We start from the raw sequence: 22,957 nt of genomic DNA, 5'->3' as shown, positions 1-22,957 counted from the left end.
ATGGGAAATGCAACACCTTTATAATTTAGCCATTTGATGTGAAATTTAAAAATAATATTCGTTTCATTGATGAAAAAACATAGAGTTAAAACTTACTTTAGTAACTTTTAAATAACTGTTACTTTGCTACTGCAAGCTCCGGCAGCCCCGACACAAAGACACTTTTTTTCCCCATGACTTTTTTCGCCGTTGTCCAATCAAAATCGTGGCATTTTGGCATGTTTCAGTGAAAAAAAAAATGGATCTTTTGCACATGCGTTACCAACGTCATGCACAAAAGATTTTTTCTCTTTTTTTTTTTTCATTAAAGCATGCCACAATTTGTATAGGACAACGGCGAAAGAAAACGTCAGGGGGGGGGGGGGGGGAAAGTGTCAGTGTCGGGGCTCCCGGAGTGTGCAGTGGCAAAGTTGTAGTTATATAAAAGATACTAAAGTAAGTATTACATTCATGTTTTTTCATCAATGAAACTAATATTTTTAATTTTCACATCGAATGGCAATAAATAAAGTTGTTTAATTTACCATTTTCTGAGATAGCAGATGCCTATATCAGTATGATTCAGTGTTATAAAGTTTCCAAGAAGCACTCTCAGCAGGTGAGAGTCCCCTACACAGAAGCCTATGTTGCCTAATGGGAATACTGGCCTTGCACTCAGGAGCTGGTAATGTGCATGAGCTCAAAGCAGCAGTAACATACCATGACCAGTCATTGCCAATGGCTTGATAAGCACATGCAAGACAGGAATGCCCCTAATAAACCACCTTATGCTTAATTGGTCATGTGTACGGAAAGAGTCCTTAGACCTCCTATAGAAGCATTTTCCAACCAAATAGCAGAAGTGTTTCTATTCAAATCTGGGATATGAGCCGTAAACAAGTTGGTGCATGTCATTGCAGTTGACTGAATACATTTCCAATTTATAATATCAACAGTTTATATATAGTTACAATGCAGGCAGAAATATGTCATATTTTAATATAGTGGAAATCAGTTTAAAGGGATATGAAACCCAATTTTTTTCTTTCATGATTCAGATAGAGCATGTAATTTTAAGCAACTTTCTATTTTACTCCTATTATCAATTTTTCTTTGTTCTCTTGGTATCTTTATTTAAAAAAGAAGGAATGTTACCATTTTTGGCAACCAATCAGCAAGCGCTACCCAGGTGTTGAACCAAAAATGGGCCGGCTCCTATGCGTACATTCCGTTTAAATAAAGATGGCAAGAGAACAAAGAAAAATTTTATAATAGGAGTAAATTAGAAAGTTGCTTAAAAACATAATTTATGCTTACCTCATAAATTTATTTCTCTTGTAGTGTATCCAGTCCACGGATCATCCATTACTTGTGGGATATTCTCCTTCCCAACAGGAAGTTGCAAGACGATCACCCACGCAGAGCTGCTATATAGCTCCTCCCCTCACTGCCATATCCAGTCATTCGACCGAAACAAGCCGAGAAAAGGAGAAACCATAGGGTGCAGTGGTGACTGTAGTTTAATTAAAATTTAGACCTGCCTGAAAAGGACAGGGCGGGCCGTGGACTGGATACACTACAAGAGAAATAAATTTATCAGGTAAGCATAAATTATGTTTTCTCTTGTTAAGTGTATCCAGTCCACTTGTGGGATACCAATACCAAAGCTAAAGTACACTGATGATGGGAGGAACAAGGCAGGAACTTAAACGGAAGGAACCACTGCCTGTAGAACCTTTCTCCCAAAAACAGCCTCCGAAGAAGCAAAAGTATCAAATTTGTAAAATTTGGAAAAAGTATGAAGGGAAGACCAAGTTGCAGCCTTGCAAATCTGTTCAACAGAGGCCTCATTTTTAAAGGCCCAGGTGTAAGCCACAGCTCTAGTAGAATGAGCTGTAATCCTTTCAGGAGGCTGCTGTCCAGCAGTCTCATAGGCTAAACGGATTATACTCTGAAGCCAAAAAGAAAGAGAGGTTGCTGAGGCCTTCTGACCTCTCCTCTGTCCAGAGTAAACAACAAACAGGTTAGATGTTTGACGAAAATCTTTAGTAGCCTGTAAGTAAAACTTCAAGGCATGGACTACGTCTAGATTATGCAAAAGACGTTCCTTCTTTGAAGAAGGATTAGGACATAATGATGGAACAACAATCTCTTGATTGATATTCTTGTTAGAAACCACCTTAGGTAAAAACCCAGGTTTTGTACGCAGAACAAGATCAGATAAGGAGAATCACAATGTAAGGCAGATAACTCAGAGACTCTTCGAGCCGAGGAAATAGCCATCAGAAAAAGAACTTTCCATGAAAGAAGTTTGATATCAATAGAATGAAGGGGTTCAAACAGAACCCCTTGAAGAACTTTAAGAACCAAGTTTAAGCTCCATGGAGGAGCAACAGTTTTAAACACATGCTTAATTCTAACTAAAGCCTGACAAAATGCCTGAACGTCTGGAACTTCTGCCAGATGCTTGTGTAAAAGAATAGACAGAGCAGAAATCTGTCCCTTTAAAGAACTAGCTGATAATCCTTTGTCCAAACCCTCTTGGAGGAAGGACGATATCCTAGGAATCCTAACCCTACTCCATGAGTAATTCTTGGATTCACACCAATGAAGATATTTACGCCATATCTTGTGGTAAATTTTCCTGGTGACAGGCTTTCGTGCCTGTATTAAGGTATCAATTACTGATTCAGAGAAGCCACGCTTTGATAGGATCAAGCGTTCAATCTCCATGCAGTCAGTCTCAGAGAAAGTAGATTTGGATGATTGAAAGGACCTTGTATTAGAAGGTCTTGTCTAAGAGGCAGAGTCCATGGTGGAAAGGATGACATGTCCACTAGGTCTGCATACCAGGTCCTGCGTGGCCACGCAGGCGCTATCAATATCACCGATGCTCTCTCCTGTTTGATTTTGGCAATCAGACGAGGGAGCAGAGGAAACGGTGGAAACACATAAGCCAGGTTGAAGAACCAAGGCGCTGCTAGAGCATCTATCAGTGCCGCTTCTGGGTCCCTGGACCTGGATCCGTAACAAGGAAGCTTGGCGTTCTGGTGAGACGCCATGAGATCCAATTCTGGTTTGCCCCAACGGAGAACCAATTGAGCAAACACCTCCGGATGGAGTTCCCACTCCCCCGGATGAAAAGTCTGATGACTTAGAAAATCCGCCTCCCAGTTCTCTACACCTGGGATATGGATCGCTGACAGGTGGCAAGAGTGAGTCTCTGCCCAGCGAATTATCTTGGAGACTTCTGACATCGCTAGGGAACTCCTGGTTCCCCCTTGATGGTTGATGTAAGCCACAGTCGTGATGTTGTCCGACTGAAATCTGATGAACCTCAGTGTTGCTAGCTGAGGCCAAGCCAGAAGAGCATTGAATATTGCTCTTAACTCCAGAATATTTATTGGGAGGAGTTTCTCCTTTTGATTGAAGTTAAAAAACTAACTATAATACACACTCTCCTCTTACTAAGTCCATCTTTGTTGAGAGTTGCAAGAGAATGACTGGATATGGCAGTGAGGGGAGGAGCTATATAGCAGCTCTGCTGTGGGTGATCCTCTTGCAACTTCCTGTTGGGAAGGAGAATACCCCACAAGTAATGGATGATCCGTGGACTGGATACACTTAACAAGAGAAATTGCATGCTCGATCTGAATCATGAAAGTAAAAATTTGGTTTTTGTGTCCCTTTAAATACATTTTATTCATATTGTGCAATTGCTTAATACCCTTTGGTCCCATCTCTGTAAACATAGACAGTGCATTGTTACGATTTTAAGCTTGGCACTGTTCAAGAAAGCACTGTGACATTGATCAATTCATTGCAGATATGAAAACATATTTGTTTAGCTTACAAATAGATGATACATTTTTTTATTCCATGGGAAATAGAACAAGATCAGAGAATGTCTTGCATCAAACCTAGTCACTTATTGATACTGATATTGACATTTGTTTTTGCCAAGGATCACCCCCCCACAGTGAAAGGTAGTTTCTTAGGGCCCGATTCTGTAAATGTCTCTGGGCTGGTGAGATTCGCTACGAATGATCGCCAGTACTTCTATTTCCGTGGTGGAATTCTATAAAGCCACTTTTGACCCTGAAAACAGGTTGTCTCGCCAAATTACACAGGAATAAATCATATTACATTTTAGATAAAATATTATTTTTGGTGAACAATGTTGTTACGATTTTAGATGCACATTAACAATACAATTTTTTCTGCATATTTTTGTGTAAATGATTAAATTCTTCTTCTTGTATGGTCTTTAAATTACGATTTTCACTGTGCCCTTTTGTAATGTATGCACCTCCTTCCCATACGAAAATGCAGTATACGGCCCTTAGCAACTTTATAAAAAGTGGCTTTATAGAAATCTTCTAGGGAAATAGAAGTACTGGCGAGCATTCTTAAAGAATCTCACCAGCCCAGAGACATAAATAATGTGTCTATGACGGGTCAGGTGCACAGAAACAGGGTTGCACCCCTGGAATCTCCCAAAAATCCTCTCAGAAGCTTAGTATTCATAGAGAAGAAATCATGTAAATATCCAAATCTTACAGTAATGAACAACACATGATATATATATTATTTACATACTTGAACAACAAAGAGCAATTCTGGATAAGTTGATATATTTTAGAATCTGTATTTACCACAACTTAACTTCCATTTATTGAAAAATAGTTACATGCATTTATTATAGCAAAACATATTTACATTTATTCTCATCACTGCCTCAAAGATAGCTTACATTGAATGTTTGCCTCCATGAAATATTAACAGACTCACACTAATATGCAAACAATAGATGGATAAAGCCGGTGCAAGCAAAAGGGGCCTATGACAGCAAGGGGCCCAGTTCTTATTCTGTTATTGCTTTTTTGTTTATGCTTTAAATTGATTTCTGAAGTCTGATTTTGCATACAGCTAACATAAAGTAGCCACCAGGCTCCATGCATCTGCAGGTTTCCCCAGGGCATATAGGGGACTACAGAGGCCACGCATTTGATATGAGGCCCTTACATAAACTTACAGACTTCATGTGAACTGTAAGAATATGTATGTCATCTGTGGTCTCACCTGGGTATACAACTGACAAACTGTGAGTTGCAGAACATGTATGTCACAAGTCTCATCTAGGTATACAACTGACAAACTGAGTTGCAGGACATGTATGGCACAAGTCTCATCTGGGTATACAGTTGACAAACTGATCTGCAGGGACATGTATGTCACATGTTGTCTCATTTGGGCATACAGTTGAAAAAATTGGGAGCTGCAGGGACATGTATGTAACATGCTTTCTTCTCTGGGAATACAGTTGACAAACTGGGAGCTGCAGGGACATGTATGTCACACATCATCTGTGAGCTGCAGAGGCATGTATGGCATATGCAGTATCATTTTGACATACAGTTGAAATTGGGAACTGCAGGGGCATGTATGCAATATGCTGTCTACTCTTGGAATACAGTTGACAAATTGGGAACTGCAGGGGCATGTATGCAATATGCTGTCTACTTTTGGAATACAGTTGACAAATTGGGAACTGCAGGGGCATGTATGCAATATGCTGTCTACTCTTGGAATACAGTTGACAAATTGGGAACTGCAGGGACATGTATGTAACATGCTGTCTCATCTGGGAATACATCTGGCAAAGTGTGAGCTGCAAGGACATGTATGGCATATGCGGTTTCATTTGGGCATACCGTTGGAATAATGGAGATGTAGGGGCCATAACCTGACTTAAAGGGACAGTATACTATAAAATAGTGTTTCCATTAATGTGTTTCCAATTACTTTTTTACCAACTGCAGAGTATAAAAAGTTTGAAATTTGTTTTTTTAAGGCTTATTTGTGTATATGAATTAGCTGATGTGTTTTAAAGCTACAACCTAATAAAATGGGTTGAGCTTGTAGGTATAATCAGATCTCATTACTTTATCACATTGTGTAAATATACATGCTTCTTTATCTTATATCTGTCCATAAACAAATCACCAATACTTAGAGAGAACAATGGAAAATTAACATTTTATTACCTTATCTCTTCTATAACCCAATGGGAGTGCAATTTATTCTATTGGCTGTGTTAACACAGCTTGGCCTTGAGGCCAAAAACTTTCAGGATGGGTGGGGATATTACAGGCTAAATAAACTATTTCAAATGCCAATATAAGGGTAATGGAAATACTTTTTTATATATCCTGAATAAATTCAAACTTTTAAAGATTTGATTTTGGAAGTAGTGCCTGCCGTCTTTCTTACGTTCCTCACTGTACTGCGGACTGATCCACTGCATGGGCTACGGCACTCCAAGCTATTTTTGAGGATTACAGTGTTACTACTTTTATATCTCGCTACAAGGTGGCGGTTTCCTTTGGAGGATTTTACTTCCGGATTACGATGCATGCTGCTAGCTACGTGGGTCTGTGTTCATTCAACTAATGGAAATACTTGCAAACACTTTAATACACTCCGGCAGGTAAAGTGGATCACTGGGAACAAATTAAAGGGAAGACATTTTTTGAGTAAACTGTCTCTTTAAGATCTTACCAAATCCAATACTGTACCTGATATAAAGGACCATGCATGGTATCTAAGATGTCCCTTGGACATACTGCTGGCATAATGGGGTTCTAACTTTTCATGGTGCTTACATAAAGGGGGCAGCAGGGGTAATGCATAACGCTTGCAAATTGTGGTCTCTGTATTTGTGAAAAATATTCTTCTTTAAATGTTATACTTAAACAATGTTTCCTCTATTGTTATGTTATTAGTAATCACCGAGTAGTATGCAGGAGTGTCTTGCAGGCAGTGTGACCTAATAGCCAATAGTTATTTTACTGTTAATGATCTTTTATATATATTTAGGTGTTGATCTAATATACAGCCCTTTTGTGTCCAAATGCACATTAAATAGTAGACTGTATCAGAATACAATAGACTGCATATAGAAACTAAGAATATTAAGTAAATAAATTATGTTACATATCCCCTTAAATGAAAACAAAACCCAAAATTGTTCTTTCATGATTCAGATAGAGAATACAATTTTAAACAACTTTCTAATTTACTTCTATTAACTAATTTGTTCCATTCTCTTGGTATCCTTTGTGGAAGAAGCAGCAATGCACTACTGGGAACTAGCTGAAAGCCAATGACAAGAGGCATATGTAGTCACCAATCAGCAGCTCCTGTGTCTACCTAGGTATCAATTTCAACAATAATATCAAGATAACAAAGCAAATTAGAAAGTTTGAAAGTTGTTTAAAATCACAAGAATGATCTGAATCATGAAAGAAAAAATGTGGGTACAATTACAACTGATTTAATGTTAAACCCCATTCCCTCAGGGATTGTACCAGGAAACTAAACACCACAAGCTTATCGTTATTATTATTATAAATTATTATTCTCATAAAAAAAACAACACAAAATCAGATTATGTACATACATGATATGTTGCTCAAGACTGGCACAACCAGAAATCTGACATTTGTTTAATAATATCAATTTCACACATTTTGTGTCTAAAACACATAACTATGTATCTATTACATGGAACATGACAAATAATTGACACACAATATTACCTGCACCTGCAGGTGTTTTCCCACCTCCACCAGCAGGTAGAAAGAGGTATCCAAGCCGGAAAAAGAGATCCAGAACATCTGCAAGTCATTTGATACCCTTGAATAATTGGAATTTGGGCAAAGGAGATAATTCTGTCTCTGATTTTAATGCACAGCTCATAATTCCCCAGCTATATAAGTTGCACTTTAAAATACTCATGTATATCTCTTTTTATTTTAGTATCAAAATTTTACAATAAAGTAATTATTTTCAGAATTACATTCCAGGTAAAGTGGGCAAACAAAATAATAAATGTTTTTGAATTTAATGACCCTTTTAAAGTAATACCAGCTTGGATAACCCAACACCAATCCCTAGCCATTGTATATACTCTATATAACTAATTTTATGTCAGAAAAAAATCAAGTATTGGTCAGGTGTTAAATTCAATTGCACACCAAAGCAAAGATTAGCCTAAAAATAATATGCAGATATTGCTTAAAGAGATAGTAAAGTAATAATTAAACATTAACTGATTCAGTTAGCGTATGCAATTTTAAACAACCTAGGTAGGCTGATAGGATCTAAGGAGCGTGCACGTATCTTTAGCAGCTTTGTTTGCTACTATCTATAACACTGCAATAAACAATGTTGTAAGCACTGCTGCCATTAAGTCTAGATACACATGCACCCTCCTGAGTTCACCTAGGATTACACATTAACAAAGGATTGAAAGAGAGCCAAGTTTGATAAAATAAGTAAATTTTGAAGTTGTTTAAAATTTCATAGTCTATACCGTCAATTTAAGCTTAATTTTGACTTTACTGTCCCTTTAAATTATTTTGGTTGTTTAAATATTGATATTAAAAATGTTAGTGTTCAATAACCCATGAGTGTCGCCATATTGTAACTTAGGTTTCCTTCTCTGCTAAGACCAATTAGGGAGAGCTATAAATGGGTAATTTTTCAGAATTAAATTACAGGAAAAATTGACAAAATAATTAATTGCAAATACGCTATAAATGTGTATACTGCATATAGTTAAACATTTTATATTACAATATCAAAGTATTTAATGCCCCTTTAAAAATCTATTTGGATGCCTGGTGTTTTACGATTATGATAGCCTAAATTTAGGATTTGGCCCACTGAAAAAACATAATTTATGCTTACCTGATACATTTATTTCTCTTGTAGTGTATCCAGTTCACGGATCATCCATTACTTGTGGGATATTCTCCTTCCCAACAGGAAGTTGCAAGAGGATCACCCACAGCAGAGCTGCTATATAGCTGCTCCCCTAACTGTCATATCCAGTCATTCGACAGAAAACAAACAGAGAAAGGAGAAACCATAGGGTGCAGTGGTGACTGTAGTTTAATTAAAATTTAGACCTGCCTTAAAAGGACAGGGCGGGCCGTGGACTGGATACACTACAAGAGAAATAAATTTATCAGGTAAGCATAAATTATGTTTTCTCTTGTTAAGTGTATCCAGTCCACGGATAATCCATTACTTGTGGGATACCAATACCAAAGCTAAAGTACACGGATGATGGGAGGGACAAGGCAGAATTAAGCGGAAGGAACCACTGCCTGAAGAACCTTTCTCCCAAACACAGCCTCCGAAGAAGCAAAAGTATCAAATTTGTAAAATTTTGAAAAAGTGTGACGCAAAGACCAAGTCGCAGCCTTGCAAATCTGTTCAACAGAGGCCTCATTTTTGAAGGCCCAGGTGGAAGCCACAGCTCTAGTAGAATGAGCGTTAATCCTTTCAGGGGGCTGCTGTCCAGCAGTCTCATAGGATAGGCTTATTACGCTCCGAAGCCAAAAGGAAAGAGGTTGCCGAAGCTTTTTGACCTCTCCTCTGTCCAGAGTAAACGACAAACAGGAAAGATGTTTGACGAAAATCCTTAGTAGCTTGTAAGTAAAACTTCAAGGCACGGACTACGTCCAGATTATGTAAAAGACGTTCCTTCTTTGAAGAAGGATTAGGGCACAATGATGGAACAACAATCTCTTGCTTGATATTCTTGTTAGAAACTACCTTAGGTAAAAACCCAGGTTTGGTACGCAGAACTTCCTTATCTGCATGAAAAATCAGATAGGGAGAATTACATTGTAAGGCAGATAGCTCAGAGACTCTCCTAGCCGAGGAAATAGCCATCAAAAACAGAACTTTCCAAGATAAAAGTTTAATATCAATGGAATGAAGGGGTTCAAACGGAACTCCTTGAAGAACCTTAAGAACCAAGTTTAAGCTCCACGGGGGAGCAACAGGTTTAAACACAGGCTTAAATCTAACCAAAGCCTGGCAAAATGCCTGGACGTCTGGAACCTCTGCCAGACGCTTGTGCAAAAGAATAGACAGAGCAGAAATCTGTCCCTTTAAGGAACTAGCTGATAATCCTTTGTCCAATCCCTCTTGGAGAAAAGACAATATTCTAGGAATCCTAACTTTACTCCATGAGTAAGTCTTGGATTCACACCAATAAAGATATTTACTCCATATCTTGTGGTAGATTTTCCTGGTAACAGGCTTTCGTGCCTGTATTAAAGTATCAATCACTGACTCGGAGAAGCCACACTTTGATAGAATCAAGCGTTCAATCTCCATGCAGTCAGTCTCAGAGAAATTAGATTTGGATGATTGAAAGGACCTTGTATCAGAAGGTCCTGTCTTAGAGGCAGAGTCCATGGTGGAAAGGATGACATGTCCACTAGGTCTGCATACCAAGTCCTGCGTGGCCACGCAGGTGCTATTAGAATCACTGATGCTTTCTCCTGTTTGATTTTGGCAATCAGTTGAGGGAGCAGAGGAAACGGTGGAAACACATAAGCCAGGTTGAAGAACCAAGGCGCTGCTAGCGCATCTATCAGCGTCGCTTCTGGGTCCCTGGACCTGGATCCGTAACAAGGAAGCTTGGCGTTCTGGCGAGACGCCATGAGATCCAACTCTGGTTTGCCCCAACGATGAATCAACTGAGCAAACACCTCCGGATGGAGTTCCCACTAACCCGGATGGAAAGTCTGATGACTTAGAAAATCCGCCTCCCAGTTCTCCACGCCTGGGATATGGATTGCTGACAGGTGGCAAGAGTGGTACTCTACCCAGTGAATTATTTTTGAGACTTCTAACATCTCTAGGGAACTCCTGGTTCCCCCTTGATGGTTGATGTAAGCCACAGTCGTGATGTTGTCCGACTGAAATCTGATGAACCTCAGTGTTGCTAACTGAGGCCAAGCCAGAAGAGCATTGAATATCGCTCTTAACTCCAGAATATTTATTGGAAGGAGTTTCTCCTCCTGAGTCCACGATCCCTGTGCCTTCAGGGAATTTCAGACTGCACCCCAACCTAGAAGGCTGGCATCTGTTGTTACAATTGTCCAATCTGGCCTGCGAAAGGTCATACCCTTGGACAGGTGTACCCGAGACAACCACCAGAGAAGAGAATCTCTGGTCTCTTGATCCAGATTTAGCAGAGGGGACAAATCTGTGTAATCCCCATTCCACTGACTCAGCATGCATAATTGCAGCGGTCTGAGATGAAGGCGCGCAAATGGCACTATGTCCATATGCCGCTACCATTAAGCCGATTACCTCCATACACTGAGCTACCGAAGGGCGCGGAATGGAGTGAAGAACACGGCAAGCATTTAGAAGTTTTGATAACCTGGACTCCGTCAGGTAAATTTTCATTTCTACAGAATCTATAAGAGTCCCTAAGGAGACTCTTGTGAGTGGGGATAGACAACTCTTTTCCTCGTTCACTTTCCACCCGTGCGACCTCAGAAATGCCAGAACTATCTCTGTATGAGACTTGGCAACTTGAAAGCTTGATGCCTGTATCAGGATGTCATCTAGATACAGAGCCACCGCTATGCCTCGCGGTCTTAGAACCGCCAGAAGTGAGCCCAGAACCTATGTAAAGATTCTCGGGGCTGTAGCCAACCCGAAGGGAAGAGCTACAAATTGGTAATGCCTGTCTAGAAAGGCAAACCTTAGAAACCGATGATGATCTTTGTGAATCGGTATGTGAAGGTAGGCATCCTTTAAGTCCACTGTGGTCATGTACTGACCTTCTTGGATCATGGGTAGGATGGTCCGAATAGTTTCCATTTTGAAAGATGGAACTCTGAGGAATTTGTTTAAGATCTTTAGATCCAAAATTGGTCTGAAGGTTCCCTCTTTTTTGGGAACCACAAACAGATTTGAATAAAAACCCTGTCCTTGTTCCGTCCGCGGAACTGGATGGATCACTCCCATAACTAGGAGGTCTTGCACACAGCGTAGGAATGCCTCTTTCTTTATCTGATTTGCAGATGACCTTGAAAGATGAAATCTCCCTTGTGGAGGGGAAGCTTTGAAGTCCAGAAGATATTCCTGAGATATGATGTCCAACGCCCAGGGATCCTGAACATCTCTTGCCCACGCCTGGGCGAAGAGAGAAAGTCTGTCCCCTACTAGATCCGTCGCCGGATAGGGGGCCGTTCCTTCATGCTGTCTTAGAGGCAGCAGCAGGCTTTCTGGCCTGCTTGCCTTTGTTCCAGGACTGGTTAGGTTTCCAGGCCTGCTTAGATTGAGCAAAAGTTCCCTCTTGTTTTGAAGCGGAGGAAGTTGATGCTGCACCTGCCTTGAAATTTCGAAAGGCACGAAAATTAGACTGTTTGGCCTTTGCTTTGGCCCTGTCCTGAGGAAGGGTGTGACCCTTACCTCCAGTAATGTCAGCAATAATTTCCTTCAAACCAGGCCCGAATAAGGTCTGCCCCTTGAAAGGAATGTTGAGTAATTTAGACTTCAAAGTCACGTCAGCTGACCAGGATTTAAGCCATAGCGCCCTACGCGAATCCGGAATTCTTAGCCGTTAGTTTAGTCAAATGAACAATGGCATCAGAAACAAATAAGTTAGCTAGCTTAAGTGTTCTAAGCTTGTCAATAATTTCAGTCAATGGAGCTGTATGGATGGCCTCTTCCAGGGCCTCAAACCAGAATGCCGCCGCGGCCGTGACAGGCGCAATGCATACAAGGGGCTGTAAAATAAAACCTTATTGAATGAATATTTTCTTAAGGTAACCCTCCAATTTTTTATCCATTGGATCTGAAAAAGCACAACTGTCCTCAACCGGGATAGTAGTACGCTTTGCTAAAGTAGAAACTGCCCCCTCCACCTTAGGGACCGTCTGCCATAAGTCCTGTGTAGTGGCGTCTATTGGAAACATTTTTCTAAATATAGGAGGTGGGGAAAAAGGCACCCCCGGTCTATCCCACTCCTTGCTAATACTTTCTGTAAGCCTTTTAGGTATAGGAAAAACATCAGTACACACCGGTACTGCATAGTAGTTATCCAGCCTACACAATTTCTCTGGTACTGCAACTGTGTTACAGTCATTCAGAGCAGCTAATACCTCCCCAAGCAACACACGGAGGTTCTAAAGCTTAAATTTAAAATTAGAAATCTCTGAATCAGGTTTCCCCGAATCACAGATGTCACCCACAGACTGAAGCTCTCCGTCTTTATGATCTGCATATTGTGACGCAGTATCAGACATGGCCCTTACAGCATCTGCGCGCTCTGTATTTCTCCTAACCCCAGAGCAATCGCGCTTGCCTCTTAATTCAGGCAACCTGGATAATACCTCTGACAGGGTATTATTCATGATTGCAGCCATGTCCTGCAAGGTAATCGCTATGGGCGTCCCTAATGTAATTGGCGCCATATTAGCGTGCATCCCCTGAGCGGGAGGCGAAGGGTCTGACATGTGGGGAGAGTTAGTCGGCATAACTTCCCCCTCGTCAGAATCTTCTGGTGATATTTATTTTATAGTTAAAGACTGATCTTTACTGTTTAAGGTGAAATCAATACATTTAGTACACATTCTCCTATGGGGCTCCACCATGGCTTTCAAACATAATGAACAAGTAGTTTCCTCTGTGTCAGACATGTTTAAAAAGACTAGCAATGAGACTAGCAAGCTTGGAAAACACTTTAAACAAGTTTACAAGCAATATAAAAAAACGTTACTGCAACTTTAAGAAACACAAATTTTGTCAAAATTTGAAATAACAGTGAAAAAAGGCAGTTACACTAACAAAAATGTTACAGTGTATGTAACAAGTTAGCAGAGCATTGCACCCACTTGCAAATGGATGATTAACCCCTTAATACCCAAAACTGAATAACAAAAGACAAAAACGTTTTTTTTGTTTTTTTTTTTTGTTTTTTTTTCAAACAGTCACAACAACTGCAACAGCTCTACTGTGGCTTTTTACCTCCCTCAAAAACGACTTTGAAGCCTTTTGAGCCCTCCAGAGATGTCCTGGATCATGCAGAGGGAAGCTGAATGTCAGTATTTTTAGCTGCACAGAAAAGCACTAAAAAAGGCCCCTCCCACTCATATTACAACAGTGGAAAGCCTAAGGAAACTGTTACTAGGCAAAATTCAAGCCAGCCATGTGGAAAAAACTAGGCCCCAATAAGTTTTATCACCAAATACATATAAAAATGATTAAACATGCCAGCAAACGTTTTATATTACATTTTTATAAAAGAGTATGTATCTCTATTAATAAGCCTGATACCAGTCGCTATAACTGCATTTAAGGCTTTACTTACATTAGTTCGGTATCAGCAGCATTTTCTAGCAAATTCCATCCCTAGAAAAATATTAACTGCACATACCTTATTGCAGGAAAACCTGCACGCCATTCCCTCTCTGAAGTTACCTCACTCCTTAGAATATGTGAGAACAGCCATGGATCTTAGTTACATCTGCTAAGATCATAGAAAACGCAGGCAGATTCTTCTTCTAAATACTGCCTGAGATAAACAGTACACTCCGGCACAATTTAAAAATAACAAACTTTTGATTGAAGAATAAACTAAGTATAAAACACCACACTCCTCTTACGACCTCCATCTTGGTTGAGGCTTGCAAGAGAATGACTGGATATGACAGTTAGGGGAGGAGCTATATAGCAGCTCTGCTGTGGGTGATCCTCTTGCAACTTCCTGTTGGGAAGGAGAATATCCCACAAGTGATCCGTGGACTGGATACACTTAACAAGAGAAATTAAACACTAGCCAAGGAAAAAGACAATTAGCCTTTAGTAAAAATAATCTAGCAATCATGTTTCTTTAATAGTTTGGTAACAAACTTCTATTGGATACATTTTCAAGCATCTACATTGATTCACTGATTTTTACAACCTTATTTCCTCCTTATCATTATACGATCGCTTTCCTCCTTTATTCACCCCTTTCCTTCTCTGCTCACCTCTTTTCATCACTTCTCTCCTGCTGTACTTGTTCCATTATCCGCCTCCATCTCCTATCTCCCAACCCCTTCAAAATTGCCACATTGAATAACCCAGATCGAGGTAACCAGGTCTCTGAGTTTAAAGGGACATTAAACCCATATCATATAGCAGTAATTAAGCCCTGCGTTGCAAAATACATGTTTTAAAATTGTTTAAAAATCTTGCTTTATTTCCCTTACACAGTTTATGGGAAGATGAAATGTGTTTTATGTCCCTTTAAAGTTACCAATATGTAGTTGCTTCCATTTTTTCATGAAACATCAAATCCATGGAATTAAGAATTAAAGGAAAATTCCCATAAAAAAATGATATACAATACTTTGTTAGGGTATGTCACTTTTGCATTGCTGATCACAAGCAAATTGGTTAAACTCATACATAAAGTCTAATTTCAGAGTAGGTTTTGGCCTGTCAGCCAATCAGCAATAGTAGTCACATGACCCTCCCAATTACTGGCTGCTTAGGAACAGCAAAACTTAAAACTCCTAAGCACACAGAGATATCCATAATCATTCTGCAGAGATGTGTGTGCATTATCTATATGAAATAGGGGAATAGGTTTATTCTGTATATATGAAATGCTGTTGCCTTCTTATAGTATATGCATTCTTTAGGCCAGGTTTCCAAGCACAGTACATAGAGATGGTTTTGTTAACAGCTATAAAATATTCAAAAATGTTTATTTGTCTGGGTAAAAGGGACTCAAGCCAAAACCATTACCTGTTTTGCCAAAATTCTTAACCGCATATGTATTTCATAGACTTGAGAGTTAGAAAATGTTGTAAAAATAAGAAATGTGGAAAACTTGTCTGTAAATCTGTAGTAGTAAATTGAAAAATGCTTGGCAGATACAAATTGTGTAGCTGTTCTAGATTAAAACTAAAGATTTTCCCAGACTCATAGAATCCCCAGCGATAACTATTGCCTTAATCAAACCCCTTTGTTGCCAGGGAGGAGTTGAGTCATTAGGCAGAAAGGGGGTTAAAAAGAGCTGATCAATGAGTCTCAAAAAACAAATAGATAATGCTTGGAAACAAAGTCACATAATGCAGATACAACAGAAGTCTTATATTTAATGAAAACACAACACTCATTTAATGGGGAATTACATCAAAAAAGAAAAATTACAGAGCTACATGTAAGTCAGTGATAAGCCTCGGCTCTCATATTCTAACCCCTCGAGGTCTAGGTGAGACTTCTTTTATAGCTATTTAACATAATATGGTGGATAGGAAACTGGCTGAATTCATCTAAAATGACATCAAGGTTATGAAATCATCTGGAAATGAAGACTTTCACATGATAATCCACCATGAGGGAAGATAGTATGATATTGTACTGTAATGTCGTCTTTGGTGAAACTGTTATTTATTAAGAACCTTATGGATATAACTAATACTTAGCTACAGTACTGAAGATTGCAAAGAAATAAACTAACCATATTATGTTTGAGAATTCGCTGTACAACTGGAGTGAATACTTCAATAACCACCATGGAACGAGGGCGTTCTCTACAGTGCTGCAATGAAATGAAGTGAAAAATGCATAAAACCACTGTGCCAAAACAGCAGAAATATTGATTGTGCAAATACTTCATCAATGACTAATTAAATGTCATATTCTATTTAGTCTGCTCCGAGGATCTTAGAAATAGAAAACAAGAAGCTAGAAAATTTTGCATGAGAAGGAAAATGTCATTAAAAGACTAGCAAATATTTTGACACATTTATTAAAAATAAATTTTAGCTGTACTTGTTTCTCTATATGAAACACAATATAATACAAACATTAAAATGTTGATTCACATACACTTGTATGTAAACATTATACAGGTAAAAAAACGTTATCCAAACTGCTTGGGAGCGAAAAAGGTTTGGATTTTGGAATAGTTTGGATTTTGGAATATTTGCTTCTGTAAAATGTCATAATACAGCTTAAACATGCAACCTAAAGGTAGTTTTATATCATGTTTAATATTCTTGTATACATAGTACCAGACAGTACAGTACTGTATCCAGAAAGGTAATATATATGGTTTTAAATAAATAGACTATTGTTTGCATTTTGGAGCACAAAACAAAAACAACAACAAAAAAACAGACACAGGCAGAGAAGATTGTGGCTTACAGGCAGGGAAAATAGTAAAGTTTGATCATTTTATTTTTTTTAAAAAATATTAAAAACTTCAGAATAAGTTTGGATTTCCAGATTTGGGGATTTGTACCTGCATGTTAACATTCAATATTCAAATGCCACTGTGTGTTCTACCGAAACATTTTATGCCAGAATGAATTAGGAACGTTTACTGTCAAAAAACAGACATGCGCCCTATCTATTTGTCAAGTAAATGTACACAAATCCAGTAGCATTGCTCACTTGAAACCCCATTCCTGACACCAAAACATCTCTGTTTAGTCTTAAAAGGTTCTTTACAAGTAAAGTAACATCATTTATAAAGACTCTGAATTTAATGGAGTCTGTTGAAAACAAAACATGTTCTATAATAAAAATTCCTTTAAGTACCTTGCAGAAGAATTCACAAAGGTCAGGTGGAGGATGGTTATTTTCCAGAAGAGGAGCAATTGCCTGAAAAGTAATAATCAATATATTAATCACAAATAAAAGGTCTAAAGTATCCTCTAATAGTGAACAGTTCTATATGAATAGCGTTTGTTCTTCTAAAGTTAAAGAGCAAAATGTAACCCTTTAGTTACCTTTACCAATAGTTATTGTAAAATATGTTCATGTATAAATTTATCAGCTGGCAAAATTATTATATATTTTTAAACATTTATAATTTATAGGGACACAGTACATTTTATAAGCATAGTATTAAGGTTATGTCCTGCCTCCCTCCAGTTATGGGCACTGCCATATTGAAATCTTTCTTCCAATGCACGCACCACTGTACTGATGCACGTTTGTGTTTTTAGAGGGAGGTGTAGGAGATTTATTTAGTGTTTAATAAATAAAAGAAAGTATAAAATGCTTGTTTTTTTATAATAGTTATCTGATAAATCCAATTAGGGACATAAATGTAGCAGAGTTAGCCTTGAAACATCAGCAGGCTGCATTTCAAGTTCTGATCAAAAATGGCTAATTTTTCATAGCTAAATTAAATGAAAAGGGGGGGAAATAAATAATGAAAATAGTTTCTTAAAGCGGCTTGATTATGCATAACTAAACATTTTATATAAAAATCTCAAGGTTTTTACTGTCCCTTTAATCACAGAAGATAACTGTCTCATATAAAATTATCAAGGAGGAACCGTTTTCTTAATCAAATAACCCGGGACTCTTCTTGTTTTAGCAAGTACAGAAGGTGTAAAATATTAACTTTCTTGGTTTTGATCAGTAAATACTTTCACTCAGGAGGACATCCTAGTGTTAAAATAAAATGCTTTAGTTTTGTTAGAAAATTAAATTTTTCTCAAATTCCTTTCTCTTCCTTTGCATTTAACCCCTGCAAGTTGTGTTCCTGTGCCCTTCCAAATGAGCACATACAGCTGCCGAGCCAATGACAAGCAGGCATACATGAGTATGCTCTAATCATTGGTTATATCCTAATCTAGAGCAGAATAGGGTGTACTAGGCTAGGACTATGTGTTTAAGCCATTTGAAAGCATACATTAACTTCTATATGCTGTTAGGATGTTCCATGCCGTCCTAACAGCGCTCGGCTTTAACGATGTTTGGATGGCATGGAACATCCTACCTTATATGGCATCCTACAGCCTCTCCTTTAAGCGCAATGAAAAATCGGACTGGGGGTGTGCCTAGTAGCCTAGCAAGTGTTCAAATCTAAGCACTTGCCCCCCGGCATGAAGTAGATAAGGAAAGCTATTTTGAAATAAAATAATCAAACTAAATAGAACATATAATGTCAACCTTAGAATATTCTTTAAAATCATCAAACAAACAGGAATTAAAGGGACATGAAAGTCAAAGGTAAATTTTAATAGTTCAGATTCAGTTTTAAAAGAGTTTTCAAATTGTTTTATTATCAAATTTGCTTTATCTTGGTACACTGTTGAAAACACACATAAATAGGCTCAGGAGCAGCAGTACATAATTGGGAGTTAGCAAGCGATTGGTGGCTACATATATATTTGGATCTTGTCAGTGGCTCACCAGATGTGTTGAGCTAGATCCCAGTAGTATATTGCTGCTCTGGAGTTGACTTTACCTATGTGTTTTTGCAGGGGTTAAAATACAAACAACACATTATAGCATTTAATTTTTGCACTTTTATGTCCCTTTAAAGGAACATGAAACCCAACTTTTTTCTTTCAAGATTTAGAAAGAGCATGCTATTTTAAAAAACTTTCCAATTTACTTCTATATAATTTACTTCATTCTCTCTATATATTTTGTTGAACAGCATATCTAAATAGGCTCAGTAGCTGCTGATTGGTGGCTGCACCTAGATGCCTCGGGTGATTTGCTCACCCATGTGTATTGCTATTTCTTCAACAAAGGATACCTAAATAATGAAGCAAATTAGATAATACAAGTCATTTGGAATGTTGTTTAAAATTGTATTCTCTATCTGAATCATGAAAAAAGAAAATTTGGGTTTCATGTCCCTTTAAATCTACATTAAAATAATGTATCATACAGAAATCCAAAACAGTAAAATATCGGTCACAAATTAAAGATAGATAGTTCCCACTTATATTACACACTTTTTGTACCAAATAAATAACTGTCTAAAATCTGAGCATGTTTATTTTTGTGAAAATGTAGAATTTAATATATTCTGAAACTATTTTGGCATTGTGCTATTAAAAAATGTTTAATCATTCCATTTAGGTTTTTTTTTTTATCTGGTATTGTTCCCAGTTTGATCAATTCAGGATATTTTGTTTCTTCGGCAGATGGCTGACTGTTTATTTCTTGTTGAAAGCAGTATCAGTTTGCTCATAATGGTTGGAAGAGGACATATTTTTGGAGGCAAATAGGGGATAAAATGTTTTAGACGTTCTATGAAATCGGCACAGACCATGCAGCACACAGTTTATTTAAAAAAAACAAAAAAAAAAACACATTTTCTTCCAAACCATTTTTTTTATTTATAAAAACACATTTTAAAAGACTAGGAGAAATAATAATAATAATAAAATATATTGCATTATGGCATCTCTTATAAACATTCCATTGGAACTTATTCCCATTAAATAAAGACAGCGGTTATTGGTTGCAATAGAAGGACCAATATTTCTCAGCAAGAGACTAGTTTACTTAACAATAAGCTGTTTTTAAGCAACAGAAATCATATTTAAATTAATGGGATATTAAACTAAAAAAAAGTTTAAAAAAAAAAATAAGTTCAAAGCTAACAACCATCTTTGTGGATTACTCATCTCTAGAGAAAAACTGTTTATTGATCATTATGGATAACTTCCAGAGGTCTCCTAATGGACTCTAAATTCACCCCCTGGGGAAAAAAATAAGAAAAATTTTTTCATCTAAAACACCTATTCTTTAGATTTTATGTTCTTTTTTAGAAAAGAAAAAAAAGAATAAAAATTTTTTTTTTAATGTACAGAAAATACAGGATACAACATTTGAGACTGTGCCAAGAAACGCGTTCTGATAATATCCCTATGTATAAATATTTATTTAGTCAATTATCTTCACAAAGTAATGAATGCCAGTCCTTGCAAGTTTGCTCTGATATACAGAATATATTTATAACAGCAGTGGACAGTGCACAGAAAAAAAAGCTATTACAAATACGATATAAACATCTTGGACATAAAGGGACAGTCTACTTGAAAAACGTTATGGTTAAAAGATAGATAATCCCTTTATTACTCATTTCCCAGTTTTGCATAACCAATACTGTAATATTAATACACTTTTTACCCATGTGATTACCTTGTATCTAAGCCTCTGCATACTACCCTCTTATCTCAGTTCTTTTGACAAGCTTGTATTTTAGCCAATCACTGCTAACTCATAAATAACACCATGGGTGTGAGCACAATGGTATCGATATACGGCATACGTGAACTAGCTCCGCCTAGCTGGGAAAAACTATCAAAATGCACTGAGATAAGAGGTAGCCTTCAACGGTTTAGAAATCAGTTTATGAGCCTACCTAGGTTCAGCTTTCAACCAAGAATACCAAGAAAACAAAGCAAATTTGATGATAAAAGTAAATTGGAAAGTTGTTTAAAATTGAATGCCCTATCTGAATCATGGATGTTTTATTTTGACTTGACTGTCCCTTTAACTCTTTGGTATTCCTAAGCAATGCATTACAGCCCATGTGGTTAAAAAAAAATGTCTCTCAACATAATCCAGGCAGCCTAAAATAAACGTAGTTTTTACACTAAACTAACACTGTTTGCTGGAAATTATGGTGTTTTTCCATTTTACATGAACGGTACAACAACAGAGCGTACTTTATGAGCTCAGAGAATTGCTTATTTCTTGTTTCTTTTAAACAACTGTCAAACTTTCTGAAAGCTCAGGTCACCAATTATTATATATCCCAGCAACCAAACGTGCTTATGTAAATATAATGAGAGGTCATACCATCTGAGGCAGGCTTCATTGTAATGCTATAAAGTTACCAGAAGGAACAATAAACTCTCAGACAAGTGGCCTCAGTGTTTGGTGTTTTAAAGGAGCTCAGCTATTGAAATATTTGCAGGGCTTACATGCAAGTTACTATACTAATAAACAACTTCTGGTCACTTTTGCTACAGAATATCATTTTGAATCACTGATCATAGCTATGTGCCAGAGATTACGAGTGAAGCGTAAAATGCAAGCAGTATGCAATGTAAACATTGCTGGAGTGCAATCCATAACACTTGCCTTTTTGCACTGGTATTAACAGTCAATGTTACCTTATAAAGGGCTAAATTACAAGTGGCGCGCTAATTAACGCTCCTGCTCGAGTGTTAATTGCAATACAAGTAAGCCTTTTGCGCTCGTTGGTTTGCACTTGTATTATGAGTTGAAATAAACTGTTTTCGCTCACGCGCTAAACCGACAAGCACAACAAGTCGAAGTAAGAATATTGTGTGCGTTTTCAAATATTCCCCCACAGAAGTCAATAGAGAAAAAAAGTGGGAAAACAACCCCTCTCACGCGAACCTGATTGCATATGCTCATGTGCGCTAACCCAACATGAAAATATGAATATTTCACATTACAATGTTCTTCACATACAAGAATATGTTCTATTTATTCAAAAATAAATCTACATATATCTATTTTTTTGTACAATATATATTTATACCTACATAACAGGGGTGGGCAAGACATAGATCACGGTCTACCAGTGGACTACGAGTGAATTTTGAGGTAAGATTTCAAAAGTCTGCATAATAAGAGAAAGATTTCTCACACATCTATGGCGGCGAGGCTCTTCACTCAGAAACTAGAATTCTAGATAGAATCTAGATTCTGAGTGAAGAGCCTCGCCACCATAGATGTGAGAGAAATCTTTCTCTTATGCAGACTTTTGAAATCGGCTATGACTCTGAGTCTATGACGGCGGTATGGGCACTGTACTTCAGCATTTGCGACACGGCTGTAGCTGAACTCTCTGCCCCAGCTTTGGTTACAGGACCTGCCCCCTAATCAACCTGACAAGGCGTCCAGCCAATAAAATTACTTTGTAGAATGAGTCTCGAACTGTCTTGATAGTAAGACTACTTATCATACGCAGGCACGGTACACAGATAACAGCATGAGTTAAAGAGAGCTCTCACAGTAAGTAAAGATAGAGTGCGGCTGTATTTCTTAAAGAGCGCAGCTGATTTTTAAAGCTGTATTATTTGTGTCAAAAATACAATTTTCAGCCAGCAGGTCCTATTTGTGGCAAAAATGAAAGTTTCAGCCAGCAGGTCCTATTTGTGGCAAAATTAAAATTTTCAGCCAGCAGGTCCTATTTGTGGCAGGATGTTGGAGAGACATCTTTTCTGTCTCTCGGTGGGGGACCGTCTTTTGGGTGACGGTGTCCTGGAGGACTTTTGGCTCAGTCGAGTCCGTTTGCGGTCTCTAGTTTGGCTTCTGGATTGACTGCGAGTCAGTGTCTTTGGGGCTTTTCCTCTTAAAATTT

At 37.9% G+C, this 22,957-nt stretch overlaps 1 protein-coding gene across 1 annotated transcript in view; it reads right to left on the bottom strand.

Annotated features, from left to right (window-relative positions):
- Positions 1-22,957, bottom strand: part of CMIP (c-Maf inducing protein) — a 363,762-nt gene that overhangs the window by 95,230 nt on the left and 245,575 nt on the right. The window contains 2 exon segments of the mRNA XM_053700697.1: positions 16,316-16,396; positions 17,401-17,463. Coding sequence (XP_053556672.1) covers positions 16,316-16,396; positions 17,401-17,463 — 144 coding nt within the window.

This window comes from Bombina bombina, chromosome 1, assembly GCF_027579735.1.
Source record: "Bombina bombina isolate aBomBom1 chromosome 1, aBomBom1.pri, whole genome shotgun sequence".
NCBI lineage: Eukaryota > Metazoa > Chordata > Amphibia > Anura > Bombinatoridae > Bombina > Bombina bombina.
This window is presented reverse-complemented; position numbering and strand designations above follow the sequence as displayed.